General features: G+C 26.9%; 2 protein-coding genes across 2 annotated transcripts; one reads left to right on the top strand and one right to left on the bottom strand.

Annotated features, from left to right (window-relative positions):
• Nucleotides 1-1374: 1374 nt before the first annotated feature.
• On the bottom strand, nucleotides 1375-8989 carry OCT59_002292 (uncharacterized protein; the record flags this gene model as incomplete). The annotated part of the gene is made up of 16 exons (XM_066144406.1): nucleotides 1375-1859; nucleotides 1934-2301; nucleotides 2383-3082; nucleotides 3156-3537; nucleotides 3631-4308; nucleotides 4391-5077; nucleotides 5167-5704; nucleotides 5777-6065; nucleotides 6139-7338; nucleotides 7421-7960; nucleotides 8039-8083; nucleotides 8161-8290; nucleotides 8359-8414; nucleotides 8503-8654; nucleotides 8750-8796; nucleotides 8892-8989. The coding sequence occupies 16 exons, from the start codon at nucleotides 8987-8989 to the stop codon at nucleotides 1731-1733; spliced, it is 6039 nt and encodes a 2012-aa protein (XP_065995570.1). The 3' UTR covers nucleotides 1375-1730.
• A 4924-nt stretch (nucleotides 8990-13913) lies between these two features.
• On the top strand, nucleotides 13914-14900 carry OCT59_002291 (uncharacterized protein; the record flags this gene model as incomplete). The annotated part of the gene is made up of 8 exons (XM_066144405.1): nucleotides 13914-14139; nucleotides 14221-14232; nucleotides 14315-14383; nucleotides 14454-14501; nucleotides 14570-14638; nucleotides 14720-14725; nucleotides 14781-14792; nucleotides 14878-14900. 8 exons carry the CDS (start codon nucleotides 13914-13916, stop codon nucleotides 14898-14900), a joined length of 465 nt encoding a protein of 154 aa, XP_065995569.1.
• Between the last annotated feature and the right edge of the window lie 5366 nt (nucleotides 14901-20266).

The following is a 20266-nucleotide window of genomic DNA, read 5'->3' as shown; positions in this document are numbered from 1 at the left end:
TGTAAATATAATATCATTAATATGTAATAAACATATTAAAAGTAACAATTAAATACAATGTAAATATATTTTTTTTTTACATAAAATAAAAATTTTTTTCGCTAGATTTAATTATTTGGTTAACGAATTGGAGATTTACATTCTTTAACTTTATATTCTTTAACTTTATATTACAATAATCTTTTAAAAAATATTTTTTAATTGTTATTGAAAATATTGTTGCATGAGTATAATTTCTTTCGTCCAAAACGATGATGATTATTAAGATTCAATATATGACACATATCGATTATCAAATTATATAACGAGTGATAATAAAAAGGAAAGATATTAGATACTGTATTATGCAAGTATTTAATATAATGTAAAATTTAAAATATTTGGGAACTATATATGACAAAAATTTTTTTATTGATGAAGAAAATATTAATAAGGAAAACTATTTATCGCAAGAATTGTCACGTTCATTTTATACGAAATCGCATCGAAAAACTGTATCTTTTCGATATAGCTATGTGCTTTAGTTTATTAAAAGTAAATTATAATTAAAAATACGTAAAATTTCTTAAAATAAGATTGTAACTGATGAGAATGAATATTCTGCGGAGTTTCACAAGATTTCATTTCAAAATCTAATAATAGTCAAGTTATAGTAAATACCCAGCCGATTCCGTTTGACTTATTAGCTGTATATTATTTCCAAACGTTTAGCTTTAAAAATTTTCTTTCAAACAATTACGAATTCAATGATTACAACATAATTATAACGTACTTCTTGGTAATCTTCACAATTATAATAAAAGATTCGTTAGCAAGAATCGTATTCTTATGCATTTTGTTAATTATCAGATATATTGATAATTTATTCCTTATAAACATCGGACATAATTTAATATTGATTAAAGAAAAGAACGTATATAATCGGAAATTTTGTCATACAAGTCGCATAGTCACATAATTGCACGCAATTTAATTTGCTTAAAATCCGCCCGAATTTGGTTTTTATTTTTGGTCTTTATTGAAATTTTTTTTTTCTTATACGTATACTTATCCGAATTATATGATTTAATGAATCCGATATTAAAAGTATTCAACTATTAATGTAATTATTATATTCTTAATTCTTTATTATAATGGTTTAATTAATGATCAAATCGTTCGGATAACCTTTCATTTCTGACCCGAATTTCAAAATACAGTATATAATATATTATTGTCAATTTATCTGGTATATTTCTTATTAATAACAAAAGACATTAACATAAAAATCAACGAGCGTTGAGCAAATAAAACTTTGTAGTACGATTTGGAAAAAAATTCCTTTCAGTCACATACGAAAGAGTCTTTAAGGCTTTAGAGAACTATTTAAATTTTAAAAAAGCTTTGCACATTATATATCCGAGATATATTTTAATTTATTTATCTAAATCTATTAAATATAAATCTATTAAATATAATCTAAATCTATTAAATCTAAAACTATTAAATTTATGTCTATTCAATCACGGCCAAAGCTAACCATCTCTAATAAATTTAATTATTAATTATTAATATACATAAGTAAGCTATTTACAATATACTAAATATAAAAAATAATATTATATATAAAAAAGGTTTGGAGAGTCAAAAAATAAATAAATAAATAAATAAATAAATATCAGTCGAACTACATTTTAATTCATAATTTTCACCTCTATATCCGTGTCCTTGCGTTCAATTTTAATTTAAATTCAAGTTAAAATCCGACTGAAATTTTTCCAAAAGGTTTTAATGTTGAAACTCCTGAGTGTAATTTTACGTTTTTTCATTTTTCCTAAGAAATTTGGCATATAAATTTTTGCGAATGACGAATAATAATACTATTGAAAAAAAAAAACGCATTAGACATTGTATATAAGAATATAAAAAACTTTTAAAAAAAATTTATACTTACTTCAAATTCAGAATTATGAAGTTGAACAAAATTATGTGCCAATACATGACAAAACATCATAAACCAATAGGTCATGGCATCAATCGTTGGTTTGCTTTTACATTCTTGTTCGTGTAATCCAATATAAAATTTTAAATTAAAAAATAACGCTCCATCACGATTAAATGCAATTGAATTTACGCTATTATCATAAAATATATGAATGGCTTTTGGCGTAATTTCAAAAACATCTGCAAGATCTTTCAGTATATTTATGAATTGGCTCAATGGAGCAATCCGCGATTGAGATAAGATTTCTGATTGGTCAATACCATTAGAAACATAGAGTTCAATCTTTTGTGAATTTCCAACGCAGCGCATTGAATAACCTGAAGTCAATAAATCAAATTAATAAAAAAAAAGTATAATAAACAAATTAAATTAAATTTAAATTGTATATTGCTTATTACCAGGTATAATATCACAGGAATTCACTTGACTTTCGTTGATACAAGTTTTTGTAAGACCTTTAATATTAGAATTACTTTCTGAATTAGAATAACGAGATTTTATGGAATATTGTAATAAGTTTCGTAAATCTTGTGTGTTCTCAGAAGTTATGGTAATCGGTTTCTCGTTTTCAAAAGATTTAATATCAATATCTTCGCTACCATCCTGTTGTTGTGATTGTTGGTCATCCTTCAATAAAGAAGATATAGGTAATTCAGGTTCGAATATCCCCATATGTTTTAAGCTTGATAAAGGTGCGGTTAAAATCGTGTTAAAATAAGAAATATCTTTCGAATTATATAACTTGAAAATATTGCTGAGTATATTTTGTGAAATATCAATTAAATTAGAGTTAGACGTCACATAAAGAGTCCATGAGTTCGTACTTTCTTTAATATTGGTAGTAATATTATTTCTTTCATTTTTCGTAATGGATTCTAATTTATAGCTTGTTTCCATATATTCAACCTCTCTAACTTTTAGTTTTTTAAGCCACTTGTTATCATTTTTAATCTCTTCTTCAGAATGATTTAAATAGAACAAGCTCGCTCGTTCCCTGATAATTCTTTGTAATTGTTGAGAATACTTAGTTTTTTGAATATGGCCATGTGGAACCACAGATTTTGTTACAGACTCATATAACGATTTACATCCCAATTTCTAAAATTTAAAAAGTAATTAATAAAGAATAACCAAACATCATTTATCTAAAATAATTCTTTATTAAACATACCTTATATAAAGATTCCAAGTTTTTAGGAGCTACTAACGGATTTAAAACTTGCTGATATACTTTATCATCATTTATGTAAATTTCTTTTACTAATGCCAAATAATAATCATCATTTCTTTTACTATTATGACCAATTTTAATAGCTATTAAATTATCATCATCTTTCTTTTTTCCCAAAGTTATATTATCAAGATTCTCGTTAAATTTAATTTTTTCCAAATATTTTGTTATATCATTTTTGTATAAATTCCATAATTTATTCGGCGAGTTAACTAATAATCGGGCAAAATCTGCTGAAGATGGCTCGTTATTAACACCACATTTGGCCAAAAATCTATTGGCTTTTGTTCCAAAATCAACACATGGAAAGAATTCATTTAAGCTAAAAGTAAAAAATTATAAATATCTTAAGATGATTAATAATTTCCTCGTTAAAAAAAAAGAAAGATTTATCTATTTGAGAAGTAGTACATACCTTTCTTCTTTAAAAAAACAGTCGCGTGGTTTGATAAGTTTGTTAATAATTTCGTTAGATTGACTTTCACTTTTAATTGGAATAAATTCGAAATTATTAAGAGTACCCCAATCAGAATCAGTAAAGTCATGCTGTTGTGAGTCCAAATATTCAAAAACATTCTTTGCCTCATCTTCATTTTGTGGTGGATTCTCAGTTAAACTCTTAACGAGTTTTTCATGGTTAGGATGTTGACGAACACCAAATTTTTCCACATTAGAACGTAAATCTTTACATATAGCTCGGAAATTCATTATCATGCATCTATCATCAATAAAACACTCCGAAGGTTTTGCATAGGTATTGGAATTTGAACAGGGTAAAAATGCAATATCGATATCTTCTGGTTTATAATATTTTGAATACTTATTATCAAAATTGTCAATAAAATATTTAAGAGCCATTTCACGAAATTTAGGATCAGAGGGAGGAGCTGCCAGTCCGAGAATTGTTTCGAGATTGGGATTAATTTTTTCTAGGATGTTCGGATATTTTTCTACATATAAATTCCATAATTTATGTGATGAATTAACTGATAATCGGGCAAAATCATCTGAAGATGGTTCCTTAACACCACATTTGGCCAAAAATTCATTAGCCTTTGTTCCAAAATCAACACAGAGAAAAAAATCATTCAAGCTAAAAAAAAGGAGAAAATAATACTTTTAAGAAAATAATAATAAATATTTATTAAAAAAGAGATTTATATTCAAGTACATACCTTTCTTCCTTAAGTTTAAAGAAACATTCACGTGGGTTGACAAGTTTGTTAATAATTTCGTCAGATTGACTTTCATTTTGAATTGGAATAAATTCGAAATTATTAAGAATATTCCAATCAAAATCAGCAAAGTCATGTTGTTGTGAATTCAAATACTCGAAGACTTCCGTTGCCTCATTTTTATTCTGTGGTGGATTCTCAGTTAACCTCTTTACAAGTTTTTCATGATTAGGATGTTGACGAACGCCAAATTTTTCTACTTTAGAACGTAAATCTTCACGTATAGTTTCGAAATTCATTATCATGCATCTATCATCAATAAAACACTCTGAAGGTTTTGCATAGGTATTGGAATTTGAACAAGGTAAAAATGCAATATCGATATCTTCTGGTTTATAATGTTTTGAATACTTTTTATCAAAATTATCAATAAAATACTTAAGAGACATCTCACGAATTTTAGGATCCATTGGAGGTGCTGATAGTTCAAGGATTATTTCGAGATTGGGGTTAATTATTTCCAAAATGTTCAAATATTTCTTTAAATATAAATTCCACAATTTATGTGAAGAGTTAACTGATAATTGGACAAAGTCTGCTGAAGATGGTTCATCTTTAACACCACACTTGGCCAAAAATTTATTGGCTTTTGTTCCAAAATCGACACAGGGAAAGAAATCATTCAAGCTAAAAAAAAAATAATATTTATAAAATGTCATCATAATTAGTCGTAATAATTATTAAAAAAAAAAAGATTATATTTAATGGATATATACCTTTCTTCTTTAAGTTTAAAGAGACATTCGCGTGGTTTGATAAGCTTGTTAATGATTTCGGATTGACTTACATCTTGAATTGGAATAAATTCGAAATCGTTAAGGGTGTTCCACTCTAAGTCAGTAAAGTCTTTCTGTTGTGAACTCAGATATTCAAAAATTTCTTTTGCCTTGTTTTTATTTTGTGGTGGATTCTCAGTTAACCACTTTACGAGTTTTTCATGATTAGGATGTTGACGAACGCCTAATTTTTCTGCTTTAGAACGTAAATCTTCACGTATAATTTGGAAATTCATTATCGTGCATTTATCATCAGCGTAGCACTCTGAAGGTTTTGCGTAAGTATCGGAATTTGAACAAGGTAAAAATGCAATATTGACTACTTCTGGTTTGTAAAATTGAGAATAAATATCAAAATTATCAATAAAATATTTAAGAGCCAATTCTCGAATTTTTGGATCAGTTGGAGGTGCCGCAAGTTTGATAATTGTCTCAAGATTGGGATGTTTTCGTAAACCCAATTCAATTAGAAATTTTCCTGTAAATTATGGTTCGTTAATTACAAATAATTTGACAAATTAAGCAACAAATTAAATAATAATGAATTTACCTTCTTTTGAGCTATTAGACCATTCTACATTCCAATCAATTAAATGTAAACCAAATTCACGATGTGATCTTAAAGGTATATATAAATCTCTAGCAACAAAACGTTGAATTTCTCCTGTTGGCTGTGAACCTGATAAATTTTCTTTAGGCCAGATGGATTCGTTTTTTAATATATTCTTTTCATCTTCACTGAGATCATCTGATATTGATGCAAGATATTTTATGATTTGAATATAATAACAATCTTCTTGATTAACGAGTCGTTTAAGAATGAGTTTTAATTCTACAGACTACAAAATTGATTAGTTATTAAAAACTAAAATGATTATACATATAAATAAATTTTAGAAACATTTATTTTACCATTCGAACTCCAAAATGTTCCATCAAACGTCGAACGCTCGATGTGAAGTCTTGAAATTTTATCGTTGGTAAGTTAGGAAATAGATCAACACTTTGGAAATAAGATTCGTTGGGATACTTCATTCCAAATTCAGTTGGAATACATTTCTTTTCAACAAATAACTGACGAATAGTTTCTTTATCTTCTTGTGAAATATCTTCTAAATTCTTTGCTATAACATGATGAACTTTTTCCGCAAATTCAAAATCTGATTCTAATTCAGGTTTTTTGACAATAAACTTTGCCCAATTAACCAAAGGCAATTCGGTCCATCCAAATCTATTTTCAAGCTCTTGCCCAGTAAAATTTTTGGAAATATTATTTGGTAATACTTCAAATGGAATACTCATATCTAAGGGAATTTTATTTGGGTTCGAATAAAATTGAATTGTATTCAGAGTTTGAGAACTATCCCCAATTCGAGCAAATTTCAAAAGTTGCGTGTCAAAATTATTATCTTCTGTCAAATAAGAAATCCACCATTTCAAAAGCTTAATAATTTCTTCTTCAGACAATGTTCGGATTTTTAATTCATCTAAAATATCTTGTAAACCTAACTCTGCTATAAGCTCTACTTCTTTGGCTTTATTAAAAAACAGATTACATTGTTCCAACAAATTTTTTGGAACGAGTGGTACTGTCTTTATGAATCCTGTTATTTTTGGATTAGGCAAGCGAACATTTGATATTGGAAGAACACCATGCGTTGATAAAATCAACAAGTTTTGTTTCAAACAACTTGAAAATTGTGTTTCTGCTATTGTGCTAACTTGCATATTCGGAGTACCTGTATTGTATGTAAAGTGTGCTATGGCATATGCTGCCCATTTTTCCAGCCATTTACGATAGGGAGAGATTTTTTCATCATATTGTGTCATTTGTACGATTGATGTACGTTTTTTGAAACTAAAATGTAATACTCGTTTTTTAAGCCATTTATATAACGACCTTTTCGATCTTGACTTAGATGTACTCTTTTCAGGTCGTTTGGTTTCTTCATTGTTTTCAATATCGGAACTGATAATTTCATTATAAAAGTTTGTTATTTGAGCCATTTCATATTCATATAAAATTCTACTTAATGTTCCTGCTAAACATAACATTTCATTGTTATATTCAGCTAATGTTGGTTCAGCAAAATCAATCAACTCTCGTTCCATCTAGAAGATTATATTAAGATAACGTAATGTTATCGATTATCATCATAATAAAATACGATATAACAAGTTAAAATATACTTACGGTAGGAATTACACGAGCTGCTAAGTGAGAACAAGAACCGGTTGTTTGATTAGTTGGAAAACCAATATATATTTTTCCTTGTTCAGGATATGAAATTAAATCTTTATATATAGGAGAAATATCTTTATTATCATCTTTAGATAAATTACGTTCATCAAATTCAGCATAAATCATTTGAATGAACGTATTATTTGGTGGCTTTTTCTTAGTAACTCGTTCCATTTTTGCAGAAAATTCTTTGCTAACTTTAACGTCTAAATTTCCATTGGCAATTCTAAATAATATAGATTCTTCTAATGTTTGATACATGTGTGAACGAAGTTGTTTTATGTTCAATTTCGTTGGTATAAGTAACCTTTTAACATCTAGTTGAACACCTCTAAAATCTACAGATGTGAGATGAAACATATTGTTTGGAGAAAATGTATTTAAGCCAGATGCAATTTCAACCAATTTTGGTTCTTGCATTTTCTTTGATAGTTGTATTATCAATACATCATCAATATACATAGATACTTCTTGAAGATTTTCCGTAAACCCCTATTATTGTAAACCGATGAAATATGATATTAATTATAAAAAATAATAATATCGACATTTATATATTAAATTAATTACCAATGAATTGACCAAGAAACGTGCGAATTCCTCAATATTTGGTATCTAATTAACGAAAAAAAAAGATACGTTAGCGTACAAATATTATGAGACGTATATAATAATGTTCAAGAAATATTTACCTCTAAAGGTTCCCTAGTATCCATTAAAAATGTAGTCCAACCTTTGTCATCATCATCAATTGGACCTTGTTTCGTGAATACTTGGTTCCCGCGCCAATAGAAAGCCATTCCTTGTCCACCAGAGGAAACACTATAAATATAGAATTATTTGTTAATAAATAGATCTCGTTAAGTAAAAGAGAAAAATAAATTACTTACAATGGATTTTCAGTAACAGAAAACAATGAATAAAATCCTACGCCAAAAGCTCCTATCTGTTAATATCATAAAAAGGAATGTTACTTATAAAAGTGATAAAAATGATTTAATTTATATGAAATAAAAATAAGATTTCTTCCTTACCTTTTGTTCATCAGGATTTCCTTCGGCAATTTTCACTAAACGATTCCAATCTTCAGATCTAAAAGCGAATCCATTATTTTTAAATAATATTCTTGTAATTTTACTGCCATTGGTTTCAAATATAATTTTAACGCTTGATGATTCCGCATCATCTTTATTTAATGAAATACGTAAAATGATAAAAGAATCAAATAAATTTTCTATTAATTATAAATCAAATATATAAGAAAATACAAAAGATTTTTACCAGAATTTTGCATTAATTCCCGATATATTACAAATTTACAGGAATATCTAAAAAAAAAAGAAAAAAATTATTTTTTTTTCATCTTTGTTAAAATGTTTAAACAAGTATGTACACACACATATTACAAAAATTAATGACTTACCGAGCCAAAATCTTATCAATTAAGTCTCTTTGATTGACTTCGACATTTCCCTCACTAGAGTTTGAAAGGATTTGGTTTCTATAGGTGTCCAAAGACATTGCGAAATATTATGATAAATAATGTTTATTAATGTTAAAAATAGGAGAGATGAAATTTTATTAAAATAAAAAAAATCTGAACTGGATCATATTTATTGATAATCGGTTCATTGTTTGAAATTTATGAGTAACATCATTTTTGTATTCCCAAAAATAGAAATCTGACCATTGTCAATATTCTTATTTTAGTTATAGATAATAAAAATAATAAATGCAGATTTCTAAATGGAAAGACAGTGGAAAGACTATTAACTAAGAATAAATAAACAATGAAAAAAGTTGTTAATAAATAAACAATGAAAAAACGCAGTTGTAAATGTTTGTCGTTTTTCGTCTTGGAAAACAAATATAGAAATACAGTAAAAGAAAATTCTTTTTTGTCGATCGAATATTTGGCTGTTCTTTTGATCACAGCATGTGATCAGAAATTCAGAATCGAAATTGAGCTTGTCGATCTTGATCAAATTTCATTTTTCAAAATTATTAATTTTTTCCTAAATAGAAGTTTTCTGTTGATTTTCTTTTTTTTGTTTCTTTTAGAAGCGCGTTTTTTATTTTCTGAGTAGTTTGGAATAATTTTTTTGAAAGTTTTAAAGTTTTTATAGTACTTATATATATAATTCTTATTTTTTTTTTCCAGTATAACTGGTCAGAACTTTATTAAAATTGAAAGTCGTACAAAACTACAAATATATATAATTATTATTAAAATAAAGAATTCTTTTATATTTTTAATAACCAAATAAATATATATTTTATAATTATTTCCCAAGCTAAAAAATTCTATTTCTAATATTATTTATACGAATTTTATCAATTTTTCTCAGGCTAAAAAAAAATTATATATCAATTTAAAAAAAAATAATTAGTTAGTATATATAATTATAAATTATTTTCTTTTTATGATATTGAAAAAGGTTATATACGAAAATTTTAATGTATGCTTTGCGTATAAAATTCATTTCATATCAGAAAAATATCCATACGTTGGATTTGGAAAGGTCGGAAGATCCAATTCCAAGAAAAAATCATTAGAAGCTTCCAAAACACATCACTAAATTGTCGGCAAAATATCACGTGATTGGCCAATTTCTAGCGTCTAAAAACAAGCGGAAACTTCAAAAATCGATACGCCATGCAACATGAAAACCCGTGATGTATCTGCGCCTGATCTATTCATGGTTAGAATATTTTGATTGGCTGTCAAGTTCATGTGCACGTTCCGACTTCCGATAGCCAATCCGCGAAAAAATTCTTGTTAACACTTAACGGTTAAACCAAGATAACGATTAAACCCTTTTTTATTCTTTTTTCTCTTTTTTCTAAAAAAAAAATTTTTTTTCTCTCACGGTTTTTTAAACCGAATTTTTAATTAATTTTTTTTTGTTCTTTCGCTTTAGGTTTGGATCAGTGACCAGGTCGATATAATTTTGTGATTTAATTATTAATCATTTTTTTATTTTTGGTTTTTTAGCTCAATATCTATTTATATAATCTTTTTTTAATTAGCTTTTTTTACTTTTGTTATTATAAACTAATAAAAAGAAAAGACTCTTTTGCTACTAATTTATTTTATTTTATTCATTTTTTTATTGTAATTTTTTTTTCGTTATCTCAATTTTCTAACCAAAGTTGTAGTAAAAATTAATTATATACAGTAAAATAAAATATTTAAAAGAAAGACAAGTAAAATGGAAAAAGCCCAATAGTATATATAGTATAAATTAATCCTGTTGAAACGCAACATTGTTATTGAGTTGTTCCTAAAAGAAAAAAATCGTCACATGCAATCATGCATGTATAGATTGTATAGTGTTCCTCATATGAGTTTTTGTAATACACTCAATAGGGGAATCTTACCACACTACCTAAACGTGGTAGTACAGGTGACATACTGTATAATGCATTATCCATTAAAAATTTGTTGTTGGGTGACACTGCACCAATTTCCATTGTTATTCACCGGATTTTGTGGCACATGATCAAATGTGAGAAAGGCATCAATGAAGACGTGTTGGGCGATCTCAATGACTAAGATTAAATGCTCTATTACAAACAACAAAAAGAAAAAAATAGTCACTGCTTTAATGAACTAATAAGAAAAAATCATTCTAATTCACAATACCTGAAAAAGAAAATTAAAAATACCCATATGATTTAACATTTAATATATGTAATAGCGCGTTTATCCTGCATTGCGTCGAGCACCACCAATTTACATCACTAAAAGATTTATTGGTCGATGTGAATACAAAATATTTAATAAAATATAAGGCTTATTTTTAAAATGAAATTGTAAGAAAATCCATTAAAAAAAAAATACTGGATTTTAATTAAATTAAAGCGCGTGTGTCGCCTATCACATAAATTAGGATTTTATTTCCAGCTGATATAATTATGTACAATTAGAAAGAATGAATAATTTCTTTTTATAATAGTTACTGCAAGCATAATAAAAGACTTTTAATTTTAAACTATAAAAAAAAAATACTTCTCTTTCGATTGCTTGACCAAAAATTTTATGGTCAAAAAAATGACAAAAAGTCATAAAATATTACAAACTTTATTATTTTGAGACTCTCATATTTATTAAACCAACTTTCGTTATTCAGGATATGTATATTTTTTGAATTTTTTTTTTTTTTGGAAAGAAAAATATCAAACAAAAACGACGTTGAAATATTTTGTAAAAACGATAAAAAAGCCCATTAGCCCAAGCTTTTATTTTTCTTGATAAAAAAGTTCAACAAGAGTGTTAAATGTCAGTGCGATAATGCTCTATTCATCTTTCCATAAAGTAATGAAAACTGGCGAGTGGTGATACTCAGACAAGTAATTAGCAGATGTTGTAGATGTTGTACAGCGTACGCTCCATGCCTCATCCTGCAGATCCTTAAAAAGGGAAATAATTTAAAAATTCTGCAATCTCCGGTTATAATTGCAGGACTTTGGACATTTAAGGATGACAATTACTTAAAATTAACATTATAATAGAAAAATGGTGGGAATTATATTAATAATATTAATAATATTTGACGTGGTGCTTTATCTTACGTCTATGTCTATGTGTCATTATATAATGACAACCTCATTTTTTTCCTTTTTTGTACAAGTGTGCACTGATTTGCATGTGTAGATGGATTTGCATGCATAAAAAAATAACAATGTTGCTTTTAATCTAAGCATTCATTTTGGTTATATATTACTATTTTAATATATAAAACCTCGGAGCTAAATATATATATACACGGTATATATAATAACACGGAACATTGTATATATATGTATATGTATATATATACTTGGTAAATACATAACATTGTATATATATATATATACGGTAAATATATATATATATATGGAAATACTATATATATAACAATGTATATATAGAAATACGGTATATATAACAATGTATATATAGAAATACGATATATATAACAATGTATATATAGAAATACGGTATATATTTAACAGTATCTTTATATACATTAGTTTCAGTTTATACAAGTATATATATGGAAACATGTATATATAAAAGTGTATATTATTACATACAGTATTATATATATATATAGAAATCAGTATATATATAGAGAGAGAAAAATACCGGTTTCAAAATTTTCTTTCTTTTTTTTTTTCATTCAAAAAAATCAATAAATATACTCATAAAAGAAATTTTAAGTTTCCTTATAACAATATTTCATCATGTCGTATGGTAACAATAAATTAATCAATGATGCACTTAATAGATCATATGCATTAATAGACCACAATATTCGAAATGATGCACAAAAAGTCTATGAATTCAGAAAACAAGCACTTCTTAATGATGAATCACTTACTGATAATGAAAAATCTGAAGCGATAGGAATTATTACTAAAACTTACGATCTTAATAAACTTACTTTTAATAAAGGAACAAAAAGAATTTGTGAAAATTGTAATCAAGAATGTTTAGCTACAACATATTGTGAACATTGTATTCGAAATCATTTAAAATCTAAATTTTCAAATTGGTCATCTGGAAATGATAATGTTGATAAATTAATACAAGATTGTCAAATGAAAACATTGATACCAAATGCAATACCAGAATGGATTCCATATAATAATTTAAAAAATATCAAATATTTAACAAAAGGTGGATGTTCCAAAATTTATACAGCAAATTGGATTGATGGATCATATGAAGAATGGAATTCTAATGATCAACAATTAAAAAGATTTGGAACTCATAATGTAGTACTTAAAAAATTAAAAAATGTTGGAAATGCGAATCAAAATTGGCTTGAAGAGGTTTGTAATAAAAAAAAAATTTGACAAATAAATTTTTTTTTTGAACATTTTTTTTGATTAATTTTTTTTTTTATAGGCTAAATCATATTTAAATATAAGTAATAAATGGACTAATATTGTTCAATGTTTTGGATTAACACGAAATCCATCAAATGGAAATTATATGCTTGTAATGAATATGATGGATATAGATTTAAGAAGATATTTACAACAAAATCATAATCAACTTACGTGGAAAGAAAGAATTGAAATTATTACTGATATAATTAAAGCACTTGAAAGAATTCATTATGAAAATGTAATTCACAGAAATTTGCATTCTGGAAATGTATTATTTACAACTGGTGAAAAATTTTATATTAGCGATCTTGGATTTTGTGGACCTGCAGATAAACCATTAAAAAGTATATACGGCAATCTTCCTTATATAGCACCCGAGGTTATTGTTGGAAAAGAACAAACTTTTAAATCTGATATTTATTTCATTGCAATGCTCATGTGGGAAATTTCATCTGGACAACCACCATTTGTTGGATACAAACATGATTATCATATTGCTATGAATATTGTTAATGGTATAAGACCAAAAATTGTACCAGGAACTCCTTTAGAATATAAAAATTTGATGAAACAATGTTGGGATGCTGACCCATCAAAAAGACCAGACATTAAAACACTTATAAATAGTATAGATAAACTTAACCTATCTTATCAAACTAAATCAAATGAATCATCTCGGTTAGAAGAAAATAATAATCTTGAGATAGAAACCTATTCCGGCAATAGTAAACTATTTACAAGTAAACTTCATCGATTTGATAATCTTCCTGAGCCAAGGAACGCGACAGAAGGTAATATATCAGTTATTTACTTTTCTAATTAATTAAAGAGTATTAAAGTATTAATACCATTATTTTTAACTAAAATAATAGATGAACAAGAAGGTACTGTATAATTTAAACAAAATTCTTATATAATTTTAATTTATAAAAATTAATTAATGAAAATGATTAATTTTTTTTATAGCGTTTCACAATGATTTTCATATTCCTAATAATAGTAGTAAGAAAAATAATATTTCAAAAATATTTAAAGGTAATTAAATAATATATTTTATTATAAAATAATCGAATGAATGAATAACTTATATTAAAAAATTATATAGTTAGCGGCAAAAAAATATCCAAAATATTTAAAAGAAGCTCAAAAAATGGTAAGTAAAATAATTTAAAGTGTTGATTTTATTGTAATTTTATTAATATGATTTTAATTTATTTTTAGATATTCAAAATAATTATAAGATTGAACCAATGCAACAGCAAACAATGAATCTTCATATTAAAGATAATGGTACGTAAACAATTCTTATAATAATCACTTTATAGTATTTTTTTTTTTTCATTGTTAAAATATATATTATATATTTGATAGACGAAGGTGAGATGTATAACAATCCAAATCTTCGTTCATTCAGAAGAATAAGATGAATTAGAATTTCCTGACGGTAAGATTTTGTTTTTAAATGTTAAATTTTATTAACAAAATTACATAATTACATAATTTAACAATATATATTTTTTTTATCATAGATATTCAGGCGCACATTATGTAAATATTATTATATCCGATTTTTTTTTCTTGCATAAAAAATTACTCTTGATGAGTTAATTTTTTCAAGGTTTCTTGATCGTAATTTGAATAGTTTTTTTTTTTTTTTTTATATTAGTATGTATATAAACGTTTTATTATAAAATAAATAAAGTATATTTTTAACATTTAATTGCTGGAATTACAAAGTATCATAATTCTAGGTCAAATAATAATACTAAAGCTGACGATATATTTGCGTACAATATCGAGCAGGTTAACGTCGCGAAGTGACGTTAACCAACACCGTACAATATCTGATATCCATAAAATATAAAAAGTTTAACAAATATTTGATATTATTAAAATTTTATAAATTGTAATTTTGCTTTTTAACAGTAATACTTTATGTTTATTAATTCACATAAATTTCATACATCAAAAAGAATCAATAAAATAAATTAACCGCACGAAAATCCCTAATATATAACAAAAAAGCTAAGCAAAGAAACAAACTTAATTTTTAATACTGTAGATATGAAATTTCCCGCATATCCCTAAACCCCTATAGAGAAAACCTAAGCTCAACTACCCGGAAAATGCCCCTACATAAATCTATATTTAAAGCTACATATCCGAACCGTTCGACGCCACGAGAAATAAGAAGTCCTAACGGGACCTTGAATCGAAGCTCTATGCATCCATTCCTTTTCAGCGGATAGCAATTGGAGATGCTGCGGCAAAGATGACGTGCGAGAAAAAGAGACATGAGGAGAAGAAGATGGTGAGGACTGAGAGAATGGGCCGCGGAACGTAAGTCCTGATTCGAAATCATGTTACCAACTGGAACAGTCTATGATTTATTATCAAATGTCAACACATTGACAGTTTTCATTTCTGTTTCATACTGTAGTTAAATAAAGCTTCCGCAAGTGTCACGAGTAGTAAACAATCAAAATGCGTCGGAAAAAGTATGGCTCAAAAAAAAAAAAAAAAATAGTCGTATCCTTTTTAGTAACTTATAAAGTATAAAAAAAATTTCATTCAAAAAAAAAAAAGTTCGTCCAATAAATTTCAGAGGATCAAAAATTGTTCGTATTGAAAAAAACCTTTAAGTGAAAAATTATGATGTAAAGAACGTGACCCTATAGAATAATGGAGGATGAACCAGTGGAAATCTTGATAAGTTTATAAAAGATACAATGTATAATGTAAGAGATAGTAAACAAATTCATGTTTATAAATTTCTTGAATCTATAATATAATAAATTTTTTTGTGTGTAACCGTCACGTTTATACTGCTATTTTATGTGTGTGTAACAGTAACGTTTAGACTACTAATTTATGCGTGCAATTGTATATAGTTGTGACGTATGTTCATGTGACGATGGGGTGTGCTGTCAACTAATTAAATCAAAACTATATGTAGTACCATATAAAAATTTACTATTGAAGATTTTTTTACACGTGAAAAAAAAAATTATTTTGTACATAAAAAAATTTATTTTTTCATTTATATATAATTTGTACTGTATTTACAAACCATTAATTATTTTATCAGCAAATTATATTTTATATTTCTTTTTAAGTAAATATTTTTAATTATTAGTCAAGAATTTGTTTAAGAAGAGTTGACGCAATATTAGGTCCAAATTGGACTTCTTGGAGTGGAGTTCTTCTTGACTTAGTTCTTTGTTTTCGTATATCTTTTAATCCATCGTTCAGATTTTCTTTTGTGATCTTATCTGATGATAAACGAAGCTTTGATTGTTTTACTGCTGGTGACATATTCGGGTGTGTCTTCAAATCTAGTTTATTGAATAATCCCTCCACCTGTTGTTGGTGGATAACAATGAAATAAATATGATTTTTAACGAAATCATAAAGATTAGGAAATTTGTATAACTTTGGATCATCGCAACTACAGAATCGTTTAAATTCTTCAAGAAAATCATTGTTATGCAATAGCAATTCACGCAAACCAAAGTCATTAGTTATTCCATTATTTATATCACCCTCCAAATCCTGTGCAAAGCGTAATTCCAAATCTGAAGGCAAAGAAATCCAAGGCTTTTGAAGAATAACATGATAAAAACTAGATGCAAATGGTTGAGCATTATTTCCACCAAGACGACAAACTGCTAATGGCAAATGAAGCCATTGTAATAACCATTTTTCAAAATGTTTTAAAGCCTCTATAATGCCATATTCTAAATCGTTAAAAAGAATCTCAAATTCCTTGCTAGATAATGAATCTGCAGCTTCTGTAAGTTGATCGGAAAAAAACATATCAAAGTTATTAGTAAGGTTTTTGAGAAACTCATGCCATTCAAATACTTTATCTGGCATCTCATGAGCACGCCGGCCAGGAGGTAATGTAATTAACTGATCATTTTAATACAGCCGTGGAATAGGATTTTGTTTTACCATGAATTGCACTAGAGGCTCATAAAAATGTTCAGCAAAGTTTACTAAACATTTAACTTGAATGTTTAATTTTGGATCAACTAGCCAAGTTTTAAAAAGACGCCAATTTTCAAGATAAGTCTTAGGAGTAGTTTTACGATTTTCCAGTTTTTCAATGAACCAATTTGTAAATTCAATATGAGCAGCATGACGATTTAAATATTGTTTTGCTGTTTGTAATTCATAGTCCCATCGAGAACGAAGAGGTAATTGATATTGGTTGTAATGGAATCCTAGTAATCCATCATAAAGATTTTTAATAATTTGAGAATTTACATTAAGTGGTTTGTCTTTATCGCTTGCATTGTATCCATCATGTAAATTCCATGCCAAATAAAGTAAATTATATGGATGTGATTTTTTTGAAAAACCAGTTCCATTTGATAGTTTTCCAAATGCTGCTAGCTCAAAATGATTAAGCACAATTTGAATTATGTGGAGCCCACATCCAATTCGTAATGATTTTAAGCCTGTTTTCTTATTAAAAAGTGTAATCGCACTACCTTTATCCCCTGACATATAAGCTGTATTGTCAGTTGTCCATAGCGCACATTTGGTGAGATCTAAACCATCTTGTTTAATATTTTCAATGACAGTATCACATACAGTTTCTGCATTACACTTTTGAATATCTTGAAGCCGGGTTATAACTACAGCTGGTGTCTGATTTTTTTGATCCCAGAATTGATAACACATAACAAAATTTTTGGTTTCACCTCTTGTTGATTCATCAACCATAATTCCAAATACTGAAGCATTGGCAACTTGACAGATTTGAGCATTAACATGTAATTCTGAAACGTTCTGATGCCAAGTACGCAATGTTGAAATTGATATCCAATTTTGTGGGGGTTCTCCAATTAAAAACTCATAAATTAATTTCATACATTCTACTGTTGAATGTAATGATACTTAACCAACTTGCGAGATACTAGTTGCAAGCCAAACAGTGTTAGATGTATAGCTGCGTTTGTTAACTTCAAAGATAGATTTAATTTTTTTTTGAAATGTTGCATCAGAGATCTGATGAGAGCATCGAACTAAAGAACGGATTTGAGATATATGACTTGATTTCTGATTACGAAGATGTCTATTTTGAACTCCAAGTGATTGTGTTTTTCTAATCAAAGTTTGATTTTGTCGGTGAAGCTTTTTAAAATCAGCTTTTAATTTTGTATTAGATTCTTGTAGTGATTTATATGTAGGCTGATGCTTATAAAGACTTTGAGTTATGGATTCATAGGCTTTTTTCTGTAAGTATGGCGAATAAATTTTGCCCTTATTAGGTCCTTTTGGATATCGCATTGTTGAAATTAAGTGAGCAGCAGATAAAAGTTGATCATCGGGTAATTGTTCTATTATTAAAATTAAATTATCCCGTTGGTTATTTCTTATAGTTGAATTAGGAGATTAACTTTGTATAGTATTTAAAATCATTTCAAGCTGATTCTCATCCATTTCATCCAAGCACTTGTTTATTTCATTAATTATTTTATCATTCTGATACTTTTCTAACCGAATTTTGTTGCAATTCTTTAGTTGAAAGCGACGTTTATATGATTTGTATACTCCCATCAGCTATTTTCCAAACTTTAGTTAGATACACAGCCTTAATGGTTTAATATTTCAAGGCCAAATTTTATAAAAATCAATATCAAAGCTATATAAACATAGTTACGAACTATTTTTTACATTTAAATGAAAAAACTTACGTTTGATAGGGCAGTTTGAGATTTTTTTTTTGAATATAGGATTTAAATAGGAATTTTCTCCAAACTTGCTATCTGATGTAAATAAAAGCTTCGTAACTTTGTAGCTGTGGTACGGAAGGACTGATTTATATTCAAAAAAATTTGGAGAAGAAAGAAATTCGTGCTGGGCATCTAAAAAAAAAGATCTTATTTTTTATAGTTAATTTATGTGTGGAGTTACACTGGTAAAAAAATGATTTATCCTACACATATCTTACACATATTGGGTACTCAAAATGTAGAAAATCATACACAAATAATACACATATCATACACATATCGGGTACTAATATATATATCATACATATATCAGGTACCTGATAGGTATACTATATATATAAGTACCCGATATGTGTATGATATGTGTATTATTTGTGTATGATTTTCTACATTTTGAGTACCCGATATATGTAAGATATGTGTAGGATATGTGTAGGATAGACCATTTTTTTACCAGTGTTACTGTAAAGTATATTGTTGATAAACTTTAGCCAAAAATCATTTACTAATTGAAGATCAGTGTAACTACAAATAGCTTTGATTTAATTAGTTGACAGCACACCCCAAATTGTGACGAGTGTTCCACGCGTAGTCCCACGTGTGATCTGTAAACGCGTTTTTTAAAAGATAAATTATACATTATTTAACACGTTGTATATTTAATAAAGAAGCTTTAAATTTCTTATATTATGTGTTGAGAGTTATAACAATAAATTACTTAGATTTTATTTTGTAATGAATTGTAAATATATAAATAAATCATTTTTTTTTTCTTAACATAGACCATTATATTAAATTTTTGAGTATAATCTTTTTTTAAAACAATAGGATATTATATTAAGTTTTCTAAGCAAAATGTTTTTTTTTTTAACAATCAACTACGTTAATAAAGATACGTATTATTTTACACTTTGTATATTTAATAAAATTTCTTATATTGTGTGTTGAGTGTAATATATGTCCAAATTTTAATTATTAAAAAATAAGAAAAAAAAATCTGTATATAAAAAAAATTTATGCTCCTGATGATTTATATGAATATTAAGTATGTGTTCGCGTGTCAATTCTTTTCCCCACATATGTCCGAAATGCGTGATATTTGATTAGACATTTGCATCTGGGAATAACCTTTTTCTGAACCACCGAATTCGATGACGTCCTATCTGATACTCTA

The sequence above is a fragment of the Rhizophagus irregularis genome, chromosome 10 (genome assembly GCF_026210795.1).
Source record: "Rhizophagus irregularis chromosome 10, complete sequence".
In the NCBI taxonomy this organism is placed as follows: Eukaryota; Fungi; Glomeromycota; class Glomeromycetes; order Glomerales; family Glomeraceae; genus Rhizophagus; species Rhizophagus irregularis.
This window is presented reverse-complemented; position numbering and strand designations above follow the sequence as displayed.